Source organism: Opisthocomus hoazin, chromosome 6 (assembly GCF_030867145.1).
Source record: "Opisthocomus hoazin isolate bOpiHoa1 chromosome 6, bOpiHoa1.hap1, whole genome shotgun sequence".
NCBI lineage: Eukaryota > Metazoa > Chordata > Aves > Opisthocomiformes > Opisthocomidae > Opisthocomus > Opisthocomus hoazin.
The window spans coordinates 3,518,922-3,542,323 of record NC_134419.1 but is presented as its reverse complement, the minus strand read 5'-3'; the positions used below and the strand labels follow the sequence as shown (position 1 = coordinate 3,542,323).

The 23,402-nt window shown below is 46.2% G+C and overlaps 1 protein-coding gene across 10 annotated transcripts in view; it reads right to left on the bottom strand.

Annotated features, from left to right (window-relative positions):
* The window catches only part of DOCK7 (dedicator of cytokinesis 7), a 99,709-nt gene that overhangs the window by 56,362 nt on the left and 19,945 nt on the right, over positions 1–23,402 (bottom strand). For 5 of the 10 annotated variants that reach the window (XM_075424323.1, XM_075424319.1, XM_075424321.1 and 2 more), the window contains exons 3-13: positions 15,333–15,508; positions 15,075–15,143; positions 12,261–12,390; positions 11,942–12,154; positions 11,439–11,530; positions 9,197–9,263; positions 7,811–7,960; positions 5,763–5,843; positions 3,361–3,526; positions 2,566–2,708; positions 286–379 (exon numbers count right to left, since the gene is read on the bottom strand). In XM_075424323.1, coding sequence (XP_075280438.1) covers positions 286–379; positions 2,566–2,708; positions 3,361–3,526; positions 5,763–5,843; positions 7,811–7,960; positions 9,197–9,263; positions 11,439–11,530; positions 11,942–12,154; positions 12,261–12,390; positions 15,075–15,143; positions 15,333–15,508 — 1,381 coding nt within the window. The remainder of the gene's footprint in view (positions 1–285; positions 380–2,565; positions 2,709–3,360; positions 3,527–5,762; positions 5,844–7,810; positions 7,961–9,196; positions 9,264–11,438; positions 11,531–11,941; positions 12,155–12,260; positions 12,391–15,074; positions 15,144–15,332; positions 15,509–23,402) is intronic. The other 5 variants (XM_075424320.1, XM_075424322.1, XM_075424328.1 and 2 more) reach the window with 1 other exon arrangement.

Below are 23,402 nucleotides of genomic sequence, written 5' to 3'. Positions count from 1 at the left end.
GAGGCAGGGTCACCCAGAGCAGGCTGCACAGCACCGTGTCCAGGCGGGTCTTGAATATCTCCAGAGAAGGAGACTCCACAGCCTCCCTGGGCAGCCTGGGCCAGGGCTCCATCACCCTCAGGGTGAAGTTCTTCCTTATCTTCAGTTGGAACTTCCTATGCTCCAGTTTGTGCAATGACTTCTTGGCTTTTTTTTAATCTGCTCACTCGTAAGAACTGGGTGGCAGTTGGGAAGGACTAACCAAACACCTTAACACACAACAGCCAAAAAGATCTCGTTCAATACCTGTGATCGGTCTCAATCTCCGTAACACCGATGACGGCCGCCTCATGTCGGCAAGGAACTTGTACAGATCTTCATCGCTCAGGCGATCGCCCTCCTGTTGGGTGGTGGGAAGAAAACGGTTATCTACACAACCCTTCAGGAGTGCAAGAGAACGAACTCACCATCTAATACTACAGCCTCTTCCCTCTGATATCAAAATGCGCCTTCCCAGAACAAGGTGTTAAGATTAACATGCTAAATTACAGTTCATTTCTCCATCCTTCTCCCTTCCTTTTTTCCTTATTAATCATCATGACAGCTGCAAGAACTTCTCATTGAAAACCTTTTCTCTCCCCATTAATATTATCTTTTTCAAAACTGAGAATGGCTGTTAGAAGATTTCCCCAAAATATCCAATTTTTAGCAAGTATAATAGTTTGAAAAAGTATCCGTCATTCAGGTAGTGAACCTGATTCCTCCCCCTCTGCCTTTCCTTTGGTATGAGCCTAAAAGAGTCTGACTTCTCAGGAGAAGTGTTAAGAAACGGTGGGAAGGGGAAGGAGTCTGTCGTCAGTCTTCCTTGTGCTACGTTCTAGTAGCTCAGAACTTCATTAATTTTGGAAACGTTCTATAAAATGTGACTCTGCCACCCTCTAACTACCCAAAAGCAGAAGATATCTGACAATACAGGTAATAAATCACAATATGAAAAAAGAAGCCAATGGAAGGAGAAAAACGCTGGGTAGTATTCAATTAATTGTATTCAATGGGAGAAAAGGAAAGGAAGACAAAAAATAAAAAGATGCAGAAGAATTAGAAACTTCAAATCTTAAAACAATGCTTGGCAATTTTTAAAGGATAAATTTATAAAACAAGCTGCTTCAAAGCTGTCAGCCCAAAACAACCTTGACAAAGTAAATAACTACACGCTTTTGTAAATCATTACTAACTTCAGGAACTGGTGTGTATCACAAAGACGGCTGCAGAACACGGCCAGTGGAATGGCTGCATTAGCAGTGCTGGAATATGTTTTTTTGTCTTACTTCCTACATCTTGGGTGAGTATGTCACAGAACTGGATTTTATGAACACCCCAAGGAAACGGAACTCCCTGCGCTGCTGTGTGCCACTGAGGCCCCGGAGATGCCATTCCCAGAGCCCAGTGACAGGCACAGTGAGCTTCATGGAAGCACAGAGCACCAGCGGCAGGAGTCACCCTCCCCTTACGTGGTTGGCACCACGACAACTTCATGCCCTTGATGACATCCCTCCTTATTTACCTTACTGTATTTAAGAGCAGACTTTGGATGGCTACCCACAGTGAAAGTGGCACGCAACCAAAACAATCAGGAAAAAAAAAAAAAAGAGCTTAACCAACTTTCATTATATAATATCTAAGTCTGCATATTCCCAATAATTGAGAAATCAGTCCAAAAAATTGCTGGTTACTCACTATTAAATTCCTTTTTATACACAAAGGTGACATTCAGATAACAATTTTCTGGAACTAGATGTGGCATTAAGCAAATCTTAGCAAAACTTAATGAACTGAAACCATTTTCTAAGCTTAACTAAAAATTTTATTCCATTTAGTCATGTTTTCTACTGCTTCTCAGGAAAACCCCAAGCTCTGGCTAAGAAGAGCTGCCACGCAGTAAAGCAGCATCAGAAGTGAAAAGCTTTGTTTTCTCAGGCACCCCAGGACGTGCCCAGGGAACAGATGCCAACCTCAAATCACACTGGTGAACCTGGTTCTGAGCCCGCTGAGGTTTCAAGGGGATTGATTCTCTGTCACCCAGTGAAACCAGAGGAGTCAACTGACCACCACGATAAAGGCTACACAACCCCCAGCCTAGGACGAGTATCTGGAATAGGTTTTGTCACACACTAACCTGAAGACGTTACCCTCAGTTTTGCCTCTATGAGCATTTTTCTAAATATGTTGACCAGTGATTTTTCCAGTGCATTTTAGAAAGATCTGGAGCAAAATAAACTGATATTCTCCTGGGCAGACCCGGTTCCATTAGTCAGAGCAGTTAACTCACTATGCCATAATGACACTTTATTGTCCAAGTCAAAACCAGCTAATAATTTCAAATTCCATAACGTAATTATTCACAGCAAACTGCTGGCAGAAGTAAGCGCACGGTACAAGAAACCCACTGCATGTGTGCAGAGACACCCTGCGACCAGGGAGCAGACATTACACGCGTTGCAAGCATCACAAATTAATTATTCAGGTCGGAACTGACTTCACCTGACCAAATCGCTCTGTCCAAGGAGCAATTCCTTCATACCATACCTGTTTAAAGAAGTTTGTCACTGTCAGAGTAGCTGGTCTAAAACTGGTCAGATTGCAAGCCTCGTCCCCACTCGTGGTTCTCTCTAACGAACGCCTCCCGACAATACTGGAATTCCGCCTCTCCGACCACGATCCTTTACGTTCTTCAAAAAATAAAAAGGGGGAGGAATTAAAACCAAAGAAGAAAAACAATTGTCCAAGAGCCTACTTTTGTTCCCACTGGGTTTTTCTACACAAGAAGATAGCTGCTGCTCTCGGCAGCTGCGCCATCAATGTGACAGAAGAGGTGGTGACGCTCCGACGATCGCACTCCCGAGGCATCAGGAGGCTACGAAGCAGAGCTGACTGCCGCTGCTCCGCTCACAGCCACCTCACCCCAGCGCCTTCCTGCTATTAGAAAAGTCTTTCTCCTGCGGAGATTTATGTATTTCTCTTGAGCTGAAAGATGATGAAGTTGGCAGTTTTGGGGATGCTGAAGAGCAGTTTCAGATGAGCTGTGTGCTTCACAAAGATTAATCCACTCCTGTGGAAAATGCTCATCAGCCTGTAACCTGCTCTCAGTTTTAGCAGCCTGGTTTTAAATAATCTGACAGATGGTTTGCTTGTAAAATCCTTGAAAGATAAATCTATTTGTTATCATGGACTTTTCTGTTTTATTTCAGCCATGACCCAAGGCTATCAGAAGGCCTAGGGCAGGGGGAAGCAAGCGATAAAAGGAGCAGATACAGGGCACGACTCAAGAACTCGGTAAATGCTTTTGCCCGCGCCCCGCCATGCCGACGGCAGACACCCTACCTCCTGTGCCAACTTCCACTTCCGTGGAGTCTCTCTCCAAACTTCCAGCGCTGCTCACAATGTTCATTAAATGAATGGCCGTCCAGGCGAAAGGCATTCGATACTTGCCCAGTCTTTGGCAAAACTGTTCTGCCTGGCATTTCAGTTTTTCCAACTTCTCCTTATTCTGTGAAGAAAACATTCACTCCAAGAGATCAAAAAGAGAGGAATAGGAACAAAGGCTCGTTTTCGGTAAGTAACAAAGGTATCTTTTCTAACTTGTGATGATTTTTGGAGCACCTTCTAGAGGAGGGTCACCAAGCACTAGGCAATCAGGTTTCTGCTTCGGTTCAGGCCAAGGGTACCGGCCGCGGGACAGCCCGGCAGTCGGAGCAGCTGGCACCGTGCTCTCCAGCCTCCCGAACCGCCCAGCAAACCCCCGCGAGCTCCTCTGCCCACTGCCCTGCCGAGAAGAGCGGGACTGTACTCTGCGACGTCTGAAATGGCCTCTCTTCACGTGATTTTAGGCAGCAGGTGCTCCGATCAACTGGAGTTGCACGGGAAGCTGAAAGCATTCCTCAAATAAGCAGTATCCTGCTCATTTTATTGAGGAAAAAAAGGAATAAGCAAGGAGCATTCCACAATTCTGCATGTTACATAGCAATTTTTTTGCTTTAGAAAGGTTGTTACCTACAGGTCTTTAGGAAGTCCCCAGACGGGGAGGGCAGATAACAACAGACAGCTCTGCTGCTCACATTCTTCTAGTTCAGGACATGCTTACGCACCTTGCTGGGAAGGAGACCTTGAAAAATCACCTTTCCACCTACATTCCCAAGTATCCTGCAAATTCAACTCCAAAATTTCACCTAGGCACATGTCAACTTCTCGACCCCAGGAAATGCAGTTTTTTACTTTTGTTATCTATACTCCTGATGTGGAAGATACTCGTATTTCATATTGTGGTGCAGTGATATAAAGACAGAGACAGACAAAAAAATGTGAACTTCTTCAGTTAAAACTACATTAGAACTTTAGGAAGACAAAATTTTGTAAGAGTTTGATTGAAACTAACAAATGAGCTTCCCGGATCCTTTGAAAAAAAATCCTAATGGAAAGCCTCCTGACCACAGGCAGGGTGGTACCTCTGGGTTTTCTTCATTCAGCCAGTCCTCACTTTTACCTTTTGATGTTCACTTGGCTTAACCCAACTGTACGTTGAATTAGGAACCATTTCTGAGGCTCAAAAGCGCTGTTTCACATCTTGCATACACAAGGTTTCCTTTTCAAGCTCTCTTGTACAAGGAACTGGAGTTGTAAAATAACATACTCCGTTCAACCAACAATAAAATCAGTGATTTGCTGTTCTACAGCCACGCCATGTCAGAGAAAAACAAATCGCAGTCTGGGGGGGGGGAAAGACTGCAGAAACGTCATAGTCCAGGTGCGGCTGGATTCTGCAGGTGCTCCCAGCATTGCTGTTTGTTCCCTGGCCTTACCAAGCCTGCAGTTCCCACCCTGGCTCTGACACGCTCCACCAGCAACCAGCTGCCAACTGCAGGGAATCAAACGGAGCTGTTCTGCATGGGGAAACCTCTGCTTTGAGTCCTGAGCAAAGGGCTTCTACCGCAAGGAGACCGGCTGCACTTCAACACGTGCGGGAAAGAGAAAGAATCAGCCAAACCGGGGCAGGTCCACGCCATCCACCGCACTTTGGAGCACGATGCCCAAACTGCTGCAGGTGGGAAATTAAAGGGAGACTGTTCATGGGAAAAAAACAAATGCTGAAGAATAAAAATATAAATCTGCCCTTACTATAGGTAAAAAGGACAGCTTTCCCCTGCTGTTGAGTGCGGCCCTTCTTTATAATATTAGGAAAAACAAAAATCAGCAGAAAAAAAGAGCCAGAAATGCACTGCAATTCAAAACCAGGTCTGATGGAGAATCTCCTCTTCAGGTATTTCACGCACTATTTTATAACCTTTCCAGAGGAAGGCAGAGGTACTGTGATGGGGTTAAGCTGCAGAAGCAACGGAAAAGTTGAAATTTTACTGCAAATTCATATCAAAGGCTGCCTTCACTTGACCCAGCTCCAGCACACAGCTGATCCTTTGGGACAGGGAATCATAGATGACTGAGCTTGATGGTAACCACACGTCTCCCCTGTCAGCTACAAAAAACTGATGACCTTTAACTGCTCTACCCCAATAAAGCATCAGGATTCAAAGGTCTTTGACTCTGCTCTGGCCTTTAGAATTTGACTAGATTCTTAATTAAAAATGGATCCTTTTAACAACAGGAACAGTATCCATGGCTGTTAGCTCCAAGGTGAAAGAAAATACTGTGACAGTGTTTAATTTGTTAACAACAAAATGCCTCAAAGTGCTTGTAGCCAAATTTAATCAAACCATCAAAAAAATTCTTACCTTTGCTGCATCAGATTCTTTAAAAATCATATAAGGCTCTGCACACTCCCCAATATCTCCCTGCTGTAATACTTTTTCCAGCTGAGAAGGGAAAATGAGCCATTATAAGGACATGTGTTCAGCAAGGATTGTTAAATTAAACAAACACAAGGAAGCAAAAACATTCTTTCAAAAGAGTTAAAGCTTGATTTCCCTTTGTGAGCCAGGGAACAAGCACCGCACTCAAGTTTTTAGAACCATTAAGTTCCCCGATCTCCAGCTATAACTGAATCACAAGTGTAAAATATAGGTTCAAAGGGAACATAAACCACTTCACTTTGGTTTGATCTGTTCTAGAGCCACTTTCAGCTCATTTTTAAGGTCTCGAAGACAGTGTACACCGTCTTCAGCATCACCATTTTCAGAATTCTGTTCTTCTTTCTGTTCTCCATATTAAGGACTTCTTGCAGCAGCACAAAAAGGCCACTCAGATGCGCCCAGCTAAAACAACCACTATTTTAAATCAGTGTGTTTTCAAACCAAATAATCAAATAATTAAAATTGGCCAAAGAGGAGATGTTTGCTTCTGAAGCCTCCAGGTAAGTCAATGCCTCTGGAAAACTGCTTAATGCTCACTTTCTAATAGAAATATCTCCCCTATCACATGCGGGAAAGCTGTTTCTTGTAGAAGCATCCAGGCCCTCCCTCCCACGCCCGTGACTGTGCATGTGCTGTTACTAGATCAGAATATCATTAAACTTCTCCCATGCTTATGCAGCGCCATTCATATTTGTCTATTAGTAGAACCCCAAGAGGTTACCACAGTATAAAGAACAAAACTACTTTCCATCAAATCTTGTGCTCCCTGGTGAGTTTACGCGAGCAACACCAGCTGTCTGAAAAGTGGTTTCCCAGTAAGACCCAGGTGAAAATTCACCCGATAAGGCACGCTGTGCATCTGCCTTACTTATCCCTGGCTACATCCTTTTCATCATCAAGTCAAAAATTCAGCTACGCCACCAGCTCCTCTCGGGTCACTGGTTTTACAAGCGCTAACGTGCAGTCACAAGCTCTTTGGGACAGATCCCCGTCTCAGAAATCTGGGGTTCTCTCTTCCTTGTATCTTGTGAAAATCAGAAGAGTGAATCTGTGTGCACAGGCAGAACAGGATTTTTAGAAGGAATTCAGAGAATCATACCGAAAATTGGAGATCAGAATACGCTGCAGCACTATGGAAAGCCTTGTTCTCACCTGGGGCTGTTCTGTCATGCCAGAAAGCCTCATTTCTTTTCAAGAGGTTACTCCCCATGTAAGAAGCAGTTCATGAATAACTTGCACAAACCTCAGCCACCAGGGTTCTCAAAACACAGCATGGAGCCAGCAGGCAACGTAACCCCTGCCTGGAAACTGAAAGCATGTACTGAATTCCCCCTTTTGCAACAGGAGGATTTTTATGCAGTGACAAGCCCAATAAAATGATTCTAATGCCAATCTGAACTAGTAACATCTGTGCACTCATTGAACCAAATGAAATAAGAGAAAACAACTTTTATCTTTGTATCCTTTATTCCAGGAGTGACCAACGTGGCATTTTACTTCCGTTATGGATCTCACTCTCTTAGCAATTTCAATTCTTAAAGACATTTGAAAATCTGGCTTCAGGGCATATATCACTTTTGAAACGAGATTCAGATCAATATATATATTTTTAAATCACTCTCTTCTCTATCATCTTAAGGAGTCAGCACATTGGTTCATATGAAAACCAAGGTCAAGCCCCCGCAAGCTGCTCTATATCACGCAAACCTTTGTGCTCTTTTCAGTTTCTCAATAACACGGCAACGCGTATCTCCACTGCACTGTTTCTCTTACAAAGGAACTTCACGTACTAAGTGAGAATATCTGAAATGAAACAAAACTCTGTGGTGCCGGCGCTTATGCTTTTGAGAATAGAATTCTGCTCTCAAAATGTAAGTAAGGCGGCAGCTAGTCAGCCAGAGTTGTTGATATTTTATTTTTCATAGAAAACAAGCGACAATAACAATTTCAATTTCTCCGGCATTTCTTACCTTTATTACCAGAAAGACATCTTGAGAGGGGTACGTGATGGAAAAGATGGCAGATCTGGCCAGCGTGGATATAGCAGCAGGGGGGACATGAGGCCGAAGCATTCCCTTCATTTGTTCAGAGTTTAAATCAAAGTAGAAATTTTCTGAAATCTAAGGAAGAAGTTAGGTAGCTTCAAGCATTAGTTATACTTTTTATTTTTGGTAAACTCTTCACAAACACAGCGGACAATTTCAAAACACAAGTTAAAAAAACCTACCAACAGTACATCCTCTCAATCCATGTATAAAAAAGAAATACAAAAAGGCCTTTTCATGAAGAAATCAAGGCAGGACAATGGGGAAGAAGAAAGGAAATGGAGCAAACAATACACACGACCTATAAAATTTCCTCCAGCGCCTGTAAGGTATGAAGTTCCATCACAGGACTAAGAATTACAGTTGCTATCTGAATTGAAAATATCAACATCTCAAAATAGAAAATGATCTTTAGTATCATTCACAGAAAAATTAAAAACAATACATCTCAACAGACAGACGGAGAGCTTTCTACGCTCAAACACCAAATCCTCGACTGTATCAAGGCTTCAAAGCCAAAATGAATGCGAGCTGGATATCAACACCAGAGGTCACTAAAGAACTTACTACGTTAGAGAAAAAAAAATGGGGTAATGAGATGATAAAATTGGCTTATGAAATGTGATTTAAATATTAAACAAAGTTCACATAATATTCCACATAGTCTCATCTACATAACTTAAAACTCCATGTATTAAATTCAAGTCCTGAAGAGATAAATGTCAAAATGCATATTTTTAACATTCTTCTCTCTACTACTGCTAATACCTTGAATTAGGAAAACTAGGAGACTCTTCAAATATTAAATACAGAACATAAATAGGGGAATAAATGCATTTTGCATTTCCTGTAACTTCTATCCTGAAAAGATTCCTCAGTTTTGTTTTGATTTTAGCAATTCTGGCACGTATGACTTTCTTGTGCATTATTAAAATGTTACTTGGACACATACCATGGTGAATCACGACAAAGAGATGAAGAAACTCATAAAAACTTAATCTAAATAAAAGGTTTCAGCTACTTAAGTTCTCTCTGGGGAAGAGACTTCTGAAAGCCAAGATCAGACAATATATATATTCTGATTTCAGGCACTCACATATTAGATAATATTTTTAGAAAAGTGGTTATACTTCAACTGTTTTACTAAGCAGAAAAAGAACCCACAAGATGGTTCATCATTCTTCCAACCACTAGTATGTCACTGACTTCATAAAGGTTTGTTTCCAGAATTAATTCCTCCCTTTTTTTTTTTAAATATAGGTTTGTAATGCTTCAGTGGAAATGTCATCACTCAAGGAATTAAAAACCTACCTTTTTCTTTTCTTTAACATCGTACAAAGCCAAACTGGCAAAAATGGGCTCAATTTCTATTTCGAATCTTGAAAGAAAGAAACACATAAAATCAGTTGACTTGCATTTCGTACGAAAGACTAACTTACCCCTTCCCCAAATCCTTCCCGGGTGAGGTGACAGATGACCACTGTCAAGCCAAGATGTCAGGAACAGCTGAGCCAGCTTATGGGCCTGCTGCTGCTGAGAAGGGAGGTCTCGCTCCCCATCTCCCCCCTGCTCCTCTCCTGTCCTGCTTCCTCTGCATCACCTCTGCTCGTTCCCACCAGGGCACACGTGGGTGCTCCCCGGACCTTCTAAAAGCTGTTTCAACCCTTTGACCCAACAGAAGGGTTGGGATTAGGGTCACAGGACATAAAGCATACTTCTATAGATGCTTTTGTCTTTCTTCAAGTGTCATTTGGAAGCTAAGCAAAGCAACCTAACAGCTTCCATAAGGGGAGAGGAATTAATTGGGATAGCTGGACCACTTCGCTCCTCTGATGACCTTGAGCAGCTGCCCTATGTGCTGATGCACTATGCTGACCTCTTGATATGGCTAAATGGCTCACAGCTCCTCTCAACGTTACTGACCAGAAAGCTCCTTCCTCTGGAGGGTCAGGGACAGCTGTTTTGACAATTTTCAACTCTCAACTTTGTCAGAAAACACCAGTACCTCTCAGAAAGGTGTCAGCTGTTCAGAGTAACTGCTATCAAGTATTTCTGCTAACCGAAACCCTTCCAGCGAAAACACTAGCCTCCCAAATAGAGCTAAACTTCTTGTTAAATCACCCAGGAAGCTAAAGAAATTCAAAAACATTCCAAATCTGTCCCTACGCCAAACTAAGCAAGGACTTGAACGCCGTTCTCCTGCCTGCACGGCCTCCCCGTGAAATTAATGCCCGATCCACAGCGGGATAGCCCCACGCACCCTGTCCTTGCACAGAGCTCGCAGCCTGGAACTCTTCCTGCCAACGGGGAGAACACCGCACAAAACTGCATCATCAGACAGGTATTTTCTCTAGTTTTGCAACAAAGCTGAGATTAATCTGAAAATGACCCTGCTTAGATCATCTTAGCCTTCTCCATGGGCAAGAGCCTACGTACTGCTTTTTGTGCCACTAAGACAGCACGATCTTGGATGCTCGCTATTACAACTGTAAGTACAGCTTCAGAGATTATTTTGGGACACAAACAAGCACTACTTGAGCAGATTTGCTATAAATTTACAGTTAGCAAGAGATGCTTAAATAGGAGAAATCATTAATTTCCAACACCTAACTTATTTATGCTAAAGACACCATCCTTTGGAGAGGAAGCTCCACTGCTACTGCATATTATGTTGTTCCAGCTCATAAAAGGCTGAAAAATCAGTTCATCTCTACGGCTATATTAGGTCCTGGAGCACTCTACGAGCAGGAGATATGTCCCACACATATATCTCAGTTATGAGCCGCAATGTAGTCTAACTGGAGCTCTCTAATAAGAAGGGTTGACCTAACTGAGGACACAGAAGATGAATACAGCAGTGTGGAAAATCAGTTTTGTACTTTATTTCTCCAAGGGAATAACAGTAAAATTTTACCTTGTGTTATTAGAGAAGAGTTATAGGCAATGAACCAGCTGCAGGTAACCCTATATTCAGGAGCTCCACTTCATTAAACTTGTTTAACAGGTTTCTATTCCTCCAGTTAATGCTTGCTAAGTATATAAAGTCTTCACTCTTAAAGGGACACAGTCAAGGTTGTTGAGCCTAAACTTCAGCAAATCTTCGGCTGTCTGATGTTTTAAGGTTTAAGCATTTTTAATTATTTTTTAATTTTATTTTCCCCCCTCTCTTAAACATTCTTGTTACAGAGCTGAACACCAGCGACCGGCCAGCTTCAGGGCCCTGCAGGAGCAGAGTGAAGCACGCATGCCGGCATCACGGAACAGGTACAGCTACAGACCGGCTGAAAAGCAACACAGAGCAAAGCCAAGGAAGGTGAACACTTCCTGCATCACACCACTAAAGCAAGACTTGAAGACCAAACTGCCTGATGGACAGCACTGTGTAACTTCTCCTTTCTAGCACTAACCTTGAAGCCTATGACCGACCAAACAATGTTATGTCCCTTCAAGGGTAATAAACAAGGCAGCAGTAATTCAGGGTGCACGTGGGTACAGCAGGCAGATTTAAATTCTCAGTTTCTGTAAAGCAGATGTCTGTTGGAGCGATACTTACTTAAGGGACAAACACTTCACCAGGAGTCTTTGGCCAAAGTGTTCTTTGGGCACTTCAGGGACACTAAGTCGTTCTATAGGCTCCTCCTGAAACTCATCCCAGGAACAGCAGTTTAGAGACAGGGCACTCGTACAAACCACTAACACCATTACAAAGCAAACATATGTAGCACTTTTTTTTTTTCTAAGACACTAGCATCAATCTAATCCGAGGCTTACCAGCATGCTGCATTCATCAGCAGCTATAAATATGCTAAATTAAATCCCTTTGATGTTTCTACATTATACAGGATTGCATAACCATAAAGGAAAACCAATTTTCAGGAAGTAAAATCTTCGGCAAGACAATATGCTAAAAAACATGTGGCTCGCAAAACAGCTAAGGTTCTCACGGATATTAAACATCGGTGGGCTTAACTCCTTTAAATCCGTGGCAGACTGATGATTTTCACATTCCCTATACCCTCCACTATTTTAGTCTCACCCACACATATAGAAAAATACCTCGTCTGGTGCTGGATGTAGTGCAAAAAGCTCCTTATGCCTACTGGACTTCCTCTGGTCCTCGTTGTGGTGGTCGATCTCTTCATTGGGGGTTCGGTCCAGCAGGTTTGGGAGCAGGGCATCCGGGAGGGAGTTCTTCAGATCAAAAATACTGCACGCCCAGCTGCCCCGGGGAGTGTCGTCAATCGACATGGAGCGTCGTTTCAGGTCATCCTGAGATTCAACAAAGCAAAAGCAACTTATAACGGGAAAGGGACTGTACTTTTAAAATGCGACTGTAAATTAGGTTTTAAGCAGCAAGGTTTTAAAGGTACGTTACTTGTTCATCCTGGTAACTGTTGCCATCTGGAGCTTCGTCAGACTCAAAGATCTGCTTGGGGAGCCCCTTTTGCCGCTCCTTCTGTTTGTCTAAGGTGTTGGGATTAAATCCAGTTCCCAGCTTGTGGTATCTGAAAACAAAATATTCCAAATGCATTCTCAGCATCCTTTTTGACCCCAGATCCAGAAGGAGAATTACAGAACAAACCCAGTATTCTCAGCGTGCGTCCCCTCCAAGCATAAACTGCTCTCTGCAAACAGCATTTCCAGTCACCCTCCACTGTAGCTGGGTAATAAACCAACAACCAGTATTCCAGTACGACAATGTGACTCTGTTCAACTATAAAACAACCCTGGGTGATGTCAAAAGAAGTATTATCAACGGCCAAAAGAAGTATTATCAACGGCCAATTAAGGTCATCATAAAATGTGCGATTGTGACGCCAAGCTTAACACAGGCCAAGAGCATGGGGATGCAAGGGCAGTGGTTCTGCTGGAGCAAGAACTGACTTGGAGCAGACAGCATTAACACTTTCAAACCTGAAACAGCAACTTCAGGTAGGACTGCATGAAGCGCAGGAGTCCTGAGCACTTCCGGAAAACACCCGACTTTCCAACCCCAACTGAACTGAGCGTCTTCCCAGAGCCTCTTTACAAGCAGAATCGGGTCCTTCAGAGCTTTCCAGGGTGTCAGAGCGCTTGCTAGCAAACAGTCTGTCTACTGTTGCCGACAAGATCAGATCTCTTTGACTAACAAATTTCTGGGTAGCAAATGGCACCGTGTCTACATTTCCACACACACACGGCCAGAGCCACCGTCTCCTTACAACACGCGCTCTAAGCCAGTTCTCAAGGTAGAGTTGGGAATTAATGGTTCTGACCCTGCCCTGTAACTGAAGTTACCACAACAGGATGCAGAGATAGGAGAAAACCATGGATGCGCTAGCAGTGAATAAGCAAAGGGAGGAGAAAACCGAGGCAAGCATTTTCCTGGCTAGGTTGTAATTCCCGAGAACTGAACTATCTGTATAATCCTCACCTGGATGTCTGCATTTCGATCAAGCCCCACCAACAAGCATAAATTCATTCTAAATCAGACCCGACCTCAGAGATGTCTGTGATCATTGCCACCATCAGTCTAGCATGCAGAAAGTACACCATAAGGTTGAAATAAGAAAATATTATTGTTTTTTTCAGGCCAGTGAAGAAAACTTATTTACCTTTTCCAATACCATTAATCACTAAATGGATGGATTTGTCTGCCCCCAAAACATTATGGTTACAAAGAACTGTAGATAGAAATTGAAATAAAGATTTATTTCCCCTCGGGTGGGGGAGAGAGATGGATGGCACATCAGCAGCCATGTCCTTCTAAAGCCAGAAGAGCTGGATTTTGTGCCCCCAGAGCTGGCCAAAGCACTTGTAACCACCCAATACGATGGATAAAGAGAAACCTGTTACCATCCTTACTTGAAAAACAATTCAAATCTTCCCAGCCAGACTTTCTGGCTCTTTCCCTGCTCCAGCAGTAACCCTTCTGTTTCTACCTAGTCCACCGCCACGATTTTGTCCAAGTGAAAACTACTGTGAACGTTTACAGCAGTGCCTCTCCTCCTCTGAAGGGGCCAGACAACCTTTGACAATCACCCAGCACTCCTCCAACCCACTTGGGCAGCTCCAAAGTCTTTAGCTTCACGCCTCCCCCGACACGGAACGCAACCTGCAGCTGATCTGCACAGGACAGAAAGCTCCACTGCCTCCAAGTAAACCTCCTCAGTGCAGGAATCACAGCCAGGTATTCCAGACGCCAGTGACAGCCACTGAGGAACCGAGAGTTGTGCTGCCTGGGTGGGTCACATTGTCCAAGCCGACTGCGCCTTCTAGACTCTGCCCACAAAGGCTGGGAGTTAATAAAGCATCTCTCTCTCTCTTGGGTTTCTTTTGGGGTTGGGTTTTTTTTTTGGTACGAGATTACAAACCACACACACATTTTTATTAGGTCATCTCAGCACTGCAAAGCACATCTTCAGCATCCCCTGAAGTGGTTCGCAGGACAACATTAAACCAGTGAATTGTAGCAGCTGCCACAAGGGCAGAGCTGGAGCTGTAGTCAAGTCGTTTGTAGGTGATGCACATCACATGGATCACTTGCTCCTTGACAGCAGCTCTTGAAGCCATCAGGCTTTCAATCATCTGAGAGAGTGTGTGTTCCAAGTAAAGCTACTCAGAAACCTTCCTGCTAATCTGCATAGATCAATCAACGCACGCAGAGTCTCTACACTGTTAATCCACAAGGTAAATGTTGAGATAGTCCAAATATTAACAATTATTTGTTTAAATTATGTACTTTGTCTCAAAGTCTCTTTGGCAACAAATGAACGCTGCAGAGGGCATCTTATCTATCAGGTGGTTGTGCCTCCACATAAATCTTACACCGTTACAAAATTAATGCAACTTCTCTCTAAAAAGAGCTAAAAACACATGGAACAAAGAAAGAAACAAATGCTGAAAGTAATTTTACTTGTTCACATTCCCTAATTTCTCTACCATTCTGAAGGAGCAATTGTTGACTAAAATGGCCTAATTTTCAAAAATGCCCCAAGCGGTTTCGACGTCTGAGATCTAATTTTCAAAACACAAAGCATCATTTCAGCTAAACACAAAGCAGCAGTTCAGCTCAGCTGGGCAACTAACAGCCAGGGTACATGGAATCAGTAGCCAGGAAGATAATTTTCGAGCCTCCTCACACCAGCCAGCCATCCTGCAAAAAATTTAAATATGAAATCAAGCTGACAAATACCACAGGGGAACTCACTTTCTGTTCACGATGGCCCAATCCTCCGTGTAACTTCGTACGCAGTCCCTCACATGAGGGTCCATCTCACTGTGAAAAGAATAAAAACAAACACCTTTGAAATCACAGGCATGCTAACCATCTCCTGAACATCCATACTTCCACTTCGGTTTGCATTTACTCTTCCCAGGCATTCACAGACAAAAATTCCAGGCTTCAGCCTTGCGGATGCTCGGATCCAGAGCAATGAATTGCCTGGAGCGAGGTGTCACCTCCTACCTCTCTTCAGGCACCGCCGACACCAGCGTCCGACATTCTCGAGGGGTGTGCACCACCTCGATGTCATCGGGGGGAAACTCCAGCAAGTCTCGCAGGGGTCCGGACTCCACCGCAATGGGGTGTGCGATAAGGTAGTCCTCCAAGTCAACCGGGTCCACCGCTTCTGTAAGCGGCACCTGGGAAAAGACCAGCGGTGGTGGGGTCTTCAAACAAGGTGAAAGTAAAAAGAAACAGCACAAGCGCATATTCTGCTTCGTTTTTTAAACCGGCTCTTCTGCCTTGTTGAGGAAACTTGATCTAACATCAGATGATAATTAACCCTAGTGGTGTTAGCCTTCGCTAACACACATCACAAAGCTATTTTTCATGTCTTCTCTTTTATCCGATATTTCTCTAGATATTTCTACCATGCAAACCATCATTATCTAAAAAAAGCACAAATTAATAAAACATATTTTAATCTCTTTTCAAGAAATTCATCAGTTTGCATCAAAAGAAAATTTTGCACTTTATTTCCCCTGTGTGTGACTTTGGGTTTGGTTTTACCACGCTCTGATCACAAAGGGAACCTTCACCCTGATCCAAGATGCAAGCACCCTTTCACCCTCGGGCACGGCCCCCGGGCAGGAACCCAGAGCAGGGGCTGATCTGCCAGGAACTCAGGAAGCCACACAACTCCGAAGGCTCACATTATTTTGAATTATGCCACTTCTCTGAGGAACACAAAACACAATGTTCGTCTACCACAGGCACAAGTTTAACCACCTCTTCTCCCTGATGTTAGGACCTTCGGTGCCATGATGACCCATGCCAGGAACAGACACTGCTCTAAATAAAACAGATGCTTAAAAAGCATCTTTACTGGGCACAAAGCTTGCGCCTAGAGCACAAGGAATGACTGAACAAATACACGTGCAGGAAAATCGTAGACTTCCCCAGCAGGACTGATCTCACCATGCTGAAAAAAAGCGAGGTTTTTTTAGATACATGAAAAAAAGATTTGCATAAACTGAACACACACTCACATTGCATAACTGTACTTTTACATATGTACATTATATAAATACATCTATATATTCTGATATGAGATCATTATGTTATGAGGCTGTACTTAAACATAGCCATTAAGAAAACAAAAAACAAAAACGCAGTTTTGAGGAACCTGTCTCTACAGCAACTGACAGATTTCCTAGAATTCCCTGGCACATCCCAGTGAGCCTGAGTGGCTTCACACGAGTCACAAAAACGCATCAAAATTCAGCAGTTTTTCCCTACTGCTTCCTCTTTCTTGTCATCCAGCTGATTTCCGTGGGACGGGGAACTATCCTGTAGCTTGACTTGTGCTGGAGATGACTTTAAAGAGAACACAAACTATTACTTAAGTTTTAAACAAGCTTCTCAAAAAAATTGCAACACCAATCCCAAATTCCAGTTTTCAAACTTCTATTGCCAAGAAGTTCTGAAATGAATCAACTTCTTGTTCAAGGAAAAAGACTTGGACAACACAGAGGGTACTGAAAGACTCTCTCCCACCGCAGCCAACTTCCACGAATACGCAATTCTCTTCAAACACAGCAGGCAAAGCCAGCAGCAGAGAAATGCTGTGACTCCAGTGAAGCCAGGTGAGCTGGACCAGCTGACTTTACACCAGATAAGAATCTGGCCCACCAAAAAAATATGCTGTCTAGAAACCTCAGTTATTCGTTCTGCAATTTAGGTAAAAGATACAAATTAATTTCTGTGTAAAGAAACACATCATCACCAGAATCGAACTCTGACCCCATAACCCATTTTCCCCTTCTAAGCCTGAACTCTTGAAACGAACTTCAAGCGTGTGATTTGGAGAACTTTTGAAAATACAGACCAGATATGTTTAACTGTTTTCATCGCCGCGACGCTCACAACGAGCAGCATTTGTCACTGCTCTCTCCCACATGGCAGTTACCATGTCGTCACCTCACGCTATCTGTTCCTTATGTTGCAGACAGACCAGCGCCATTTGGCACCAGATAAGCGACCGAGCGTACAGCAGTGCAGCGTGACAGTTTGTTACTGAGGAATTGCTAGAAGTGGATGTCTTCTCAGAAGAGCTGCTGCATACTACTACTGCTACTTTGCGTGCATATATGATCCTTTCCATCGGTAAACCTCAAACCCAATGAAAAGTAAGAATCCAGAAATGGAAACTCCTTGCAAATGAAGACAAAAATAAGAAAATTGTTGCTGGAGCATGTCCAGAGAAGAGCAACAAGGCTTGGAAAGGGTCTGGAGAACAAGTCTGATGAGGAGCAACTGAGGGAGCTGGGGTTATTTAGTCTGGAAAAGAGGAGGCTGAGGAGGGACCTTCTTGCTCTCTACATCCACCTGAAAGGAGGTTGTGGTGAGGCGGGTGTTGGTCTCTTCTCCCAAGTAACTAGCGATAGGACAAGAGGCAATGGCCTCAGGTTGCATCAGGGGAGGTTCAGATTGGGTATTTGGAAAAATTTCTTTACTGAAAGGGTGGTCAGACATTGGACCAGGCTGCCCAGGACAGTGGTGGAGTCACCATCTCTGGAGGGGTTCAAAAAACATGTAGACGTGACACTTGGGGACATGTTTTAGCAGGCATGGCGGTGTTGGGTTGACGGTTGGACTTGATGATCTTAGAGGTCTTTTCCAACCTTAATGATTCTGTGATTCTATGATTCTAAATCAGCGGGCAGAAGCCACAGCAGCACTGGGTAGCAGAGGTGCTGGGGAAGGGCCGTCTCTCTGGTCCTCTCGCTGCCACCCACGAAGCAATGCAGCTCAGGGCTGGACACTGAAAGCACCATCGCTGGAAGAAGGCTAGAGGGTTCAGGTAGCCTCAGAGGGTGACTTCAAGCTGCTCAACTGACCCTATTATTAAGCCCTAGTATTTTAAGACTTATTTTACTCCTTCTGCTGCCCTCCCTTCCGCAGGGCAGCTCCAAAGACCAGGCACCTTCCAGTGCGTTTGCTCAGCAAAGCTGAGCTGACCACGCAAGCGTGGTGTGTCAATGGACCTGAACTCATCCACCTGGGCAGCTCCCCCAGCTAACAGAGAGGAACCGCTTCCCCGTTCCCTCCAACCTTTTTAACCTCTTCATCCTGATAGACATTAGAAAATTGGAACAGACGTGGAAAAAACTCGGTATTAACACAGATTTGAGACATGCAGGACGGAGCATGCACAGGGCAGACACGGCCGCTGCCCCAAAAGCACCATGTCTCCCCAGTCCTGGCATTTTGCATCCCAAATTTCACTGGTCCAAAAGAGTATTCTGACGTATCGGTTAACAGACGAATGGACTGGTTACGCCAGTAAACCCCTAACCCCACAGTGCCTACAGGGCTACCCACCACCGGGTCCTGGGGCCGCGCCACGGGAGCTTCCGAGCCCTTCGTGCGTCTCCGGATGAGGCCCAAGGTTGCACTTCACAATTTTCCAGTTTGTCTCTTCGGATAACTATTGTACCATGAAGATGTAAACAAACATAAAAGTCAAACCCAGAAGCCTGTATTAGACTCGCCATCTGTGCAGCCAGAAATACTGTCTAGCACCTGAGTAAACAGGCCAAACATAAATTCGTGGTTATGAAGAGGAACTACTTCGTGTCAGACTATTGGCAGGCAAAAGGCAAGCGCATTATTTTAAGCTTTGGATATTTGTGGAGGAAGAAGTGATGAAAGAGGAGGAGGATGAACACGCGCACCAAAAGGAAAATGAACCCAAATGGTGTCCCAGCATCTGAACTGAAGCACGACAGCTCCTCGCACGGCTCTCGCTGGTGACGGCTCAGCCCTGCATCCCTCTGAAGCCGCGGATGAGACCAACAACAGACACAGCACACACACGGCTGTTCCTGTGGTATCTGCAACTTGGTCAAAGTTGCCTGGAATCGTCATACGAATCCATCAGACCAGACGTGCATGCCAAAGGAGTCGGACAAGTTCAGCTACAGACCAGGACACCCAACCACACCACGCCAGAGAGGAGCAGAACCTGCTCTGCCATCTCAGCTCCGGGTCTCCAGGCCCAGCTCACCTCCTCGTGGCACCAGGAAAAGCAACGAGGCACCCAGTGGCCAACTCTCAGGGCCTGTTAGGATTCTGGTATGTTCTGACTTTACAGAAGTTTCACCCTTATTCCTGTGGACCGCTCTGACGGATCTCCAGGTTGTCACAAGCACAGCAAGCCCCACTTTCAGCTGCATATTGCAAGGTTTTGAGACCTGCTGCAGCAGAAACGGGGGAGCAGCTGAGGAGCTATCAAGCTGTCCTCTCCCGCAGCCCCACACCTTGCTAGCGACACGCAACCTCCGCCCCGCTTCCAGGAGAGGCCTCTCCATTCCTCCCAACAGCTCCTAGGAAGCAACAGCGGGTGTCTCCGCCACGAAGGCGGTTGGTTTTCCTTCGCCAGACCTCCAAAGGCAGAGGAACAATTTCAGCCAAGTCCATCTACCAACCGGGTAGTAAACCTGACGGGGGAATGCTGGAGCTCTACCGCAAGAAATCGATGCCAGGGTGTCCATTTCTTCCAGGAGGAGCTTACGAAGCAGCTGCGCAGGAGCTCTGACCACCTCCCCAGCCAGGACAACGCAACAGCCTCAACTAATGGCAAATACACGCCAAAATACGCAAAGGAAAGCCCGCTCCCAGAACCACAGCTACTTCTCTTTTAAAACACGCTCCCTGATTTTGTACAACGTGTAATTACAGATCAGATCTTGGGGTTAAAACGAGCAGGACCACGCAGCGAGAAAGGGGCCGCTGGGTGTGAGTGAGAGGGGCACAGCCTGCTCCCTGCCCGCGGACGCGCCAAACACAACGTACCGAGAAACCCAAAGTACAGAACTCCAACCGGACTCTCTCTTTTTCAGACTTACACAGCCCAATTAACCGGAATCAAACACACTGCTTGCAAATAACGACTCTGCATAAATCCTTAACCTGACCGTAGACACACGCTCTGTCAGCTCAACTAAGCCACCAGCCCGACCGAGCTGGCTGATATGAACTCTTTAACGCACACATTCCGTAGGGGCATCGGTGTCGTCACAGTTACGGCGCTCAGAGGGTGCATCACGAAACCCTGTTTCAGAGGTTTACAACCCTCCTGCAACAGGGACAGTCAAGCTTTCTTCTTTAAGGCTGTGTTATTCTTCACTGTTATATCCCCTTAAAAGCTTGAAAATAAAATTTCGTTTCCTATCGACTTTGTCCTTCTCTAGACAGCAAACATTGTATTTTGCTGTAGTTTTAGTGCACCGCTAGCTAGCCGAAACGTGTCTCTCTCCTGTTCACTCCCTTCTTTTGAGCACCTACCTGTACCACCGTCATCAGTTACAGAAGAAGCAGCTGCAGAAACGTGGCGACAGGGGCAGGAGCCTCTGCCAGGCGATGTGGCATAATTCAGCATAACTTTTAGGTTGACTGTGAGCCAGCAGTGTGCCCTGGCTGCCAAGAAGACCAATGGGATCCTGGGATGCATCAAGAGGAGTGTGGCCAGCAGGTCGAGGGAGGTTCTCCTCCCCCCTCTGCTCTGCCCTGGTGAGGCCCCATCTGCAGTGCTGTGTCCAGTTCTGGGCTCCCCAGTTCAACAAAGATGAGGAGCTGCTGGAGAAAGTCCAGCGGAGGGCTACGAGGATGAGGAGGGGACTGCAGCATCTCTCCTACGAGGAGAGGCTGAGGGAGCTGGGCTTGTTCAGCCTGGAGAAGAGAAGGCTGAGAGGGGACCTGATAAATGCTTACAAATATCTGCAGGGTGGGTGTCAGGAGGATGGGGCCAAGCTCTTTTCAGTGGTGCCCAGCGACAGGACAAGGGGCAATGGGCACAAACTGGAGCATGGGAAGTTCCGTCTGAACACGAGGAAGAACTTCTTCCCTCTGAGGGTGACGGAGCCCTGGAACAGGCTGCCCAGGGAGACTGTGGAGTCTCCTTCTCTGGAGATATTCCAGACCCGCCTGGACACGGTGCTGTGCAGCCGGCTCTAGGTGACCCTGCTTCAGCAGGGGGGTTGGGCTGGGTGACCCACAGAGGTCCCTGCCAACCCCGACCATTCTGTGATTCTGTAACTCCACGGAGGGTAACACAGACCCCTCTTACCTCAGCCAAGCATCTCACCCAAGGACGAGAGGAGCAAAGGGCTGACACGGAGGGAAAGCTACAGCCGGGGCACCACACTGCAAACCTCCCGGCTTCTCCCACTCCGCCAAGGAAGCAAAAAAAGAAGATGCAAAGGGCAGATTTGTACTAGACCGGATCTGTCGTGGCATTCCTGAGAACAGAGGGCTGGAGCCAGCTGCGCCGTGCTCAGAGCAGGCCCCTCGGAGCAGCAGGACCCCGCGTGCCCAGCGACCGCGGCTGGGCCATGCACAGCTGCCAGGGCAGGCGGCGACAGCCATGCTCGGAGGGAGCTCCGCACGCAGCAGCGTGCAGGGCACGGTGACTGGAACGGCGGCAGGGATGCCTCCCTGACAAAGGCAACGGGAGACTTGGCACAAATCACAGAGTCACAGACTGGTCGGGGTGGGAAGGGACCTCTGTGGGCCACCCAGCCCAACCCCCTGCCCAAGCAGGGTCACCTCCAGTAGGCTGTAGAGGACCTTGACCAGGCGGGGTTTGAATATCTCCAGAAAAGGAGACTCCACAACCCCCCTGGGCAGCCTGGGCCAGGGCTCCATCACCCTCAGAGGGAAGAAGTTCTTCCTCATGTTCAGCTGGAACTTCCCATGCTCCGGTTTGTGCCCATTGCCCCTTGTCCTGTCGCTGGGCTCCACTGGAAAGAGTCTGGCCCCATCCTCCTGACCCCCACCCTGCAGATATTTATAAGCATTTATTAGGTCCCCTCTCAGCCTTCTCTTCTCCAGGCTGAACAAGCCCAGCTCCCTCAGCCTCTCCTCGTAGGAGAGATGCTCCAGTCCCCTCATCATCCTCATAGCCCTCTGCTGGACTCTCTCCAGTAGCTCTTCATCTTTCTTGAACTGGGGAGCCCAGCACTGGACACAGCACTGCAGATGGGGCCTCACTAGGGCAGAGTAGAGGGGAAGGAGAACCTCCCTCGACCTGCTGGCCACACTCCTCTTAATGCACCCCAGGATTCCATTGGCCTTCTTGGCAGCCAGGGCACACTGCTGGCTCATGGTCACCCTGTTGTCCACCAGGTCACCCAGGTCCCTCTCCACAGAGCTGCTCTCCAGTAGGTCAGCCCCAGCCTGTACTGGTGCCTGGGGTTGTTCCTCCCCAGGTGCACGACCCTACACTTGCCCTTGTTGAACCTCATCAGGTTCCTCTGCACCCAACTTTCCAGCCTGTCCATGTCATGCTGGATGGCAGCACAGCCTGCCGGTGTGTCCACCACTCCTCCCAGTTTGGTGTCGTCAGCAAACCTGCTGAGGGTACATTCTAACTCTTTATCCAGGTCATTGATGAAGAAGTTAAACAAGACTGGGCCCAGTACTGACCCCTGGGGGACACCACTTGTTACCGGCCTAACTGTGCTTCTCCATCACACTCAAGAAGTGACCGAAGGATAAGCATTAGCTGGCACGCCGTTGAAGTCGCCATCATTACGCGCCCTTGCCCGAACAGCCTCCCCCTCCAGTCTGCTGCCTCACTGAACCAATTACACCGACGCCAGTCGCTAAAGACGAAAGGGCTGCTCCCTTGTGCGCTGCACGGAACCTCAGGAAGGGATGACAGTAGCACCTAGGGCAGAAAAGGGGACAATTATTATCTCCGTCTCGCAGACGCTGATCGAAGCACAGAAGCAGTCCTGCACAGACCACTGCTGTGTGCCCTGACGGCCACAGGCATTCAGATTTTTGCCTGGAGGACTTCAGCCTATCCTTTCCCTACACAAACCGCTGGGCAGAGGGGCTATTTCCAGATCCTCTTCCAGAAGTTTGCAGCCTCACTGACATGAGTTGTGCTGAGCATCACCAGTAGTCTTCTGCGACACGCTCTAAGCAACACCCTCAGACCCCAGCTACGCTTTTGCAGACTCTTCCAGCTAGCTTATGTCAGCACAGCCACAGAAAACACTGTGTCCCTGGCATTTCCTTCTCCCT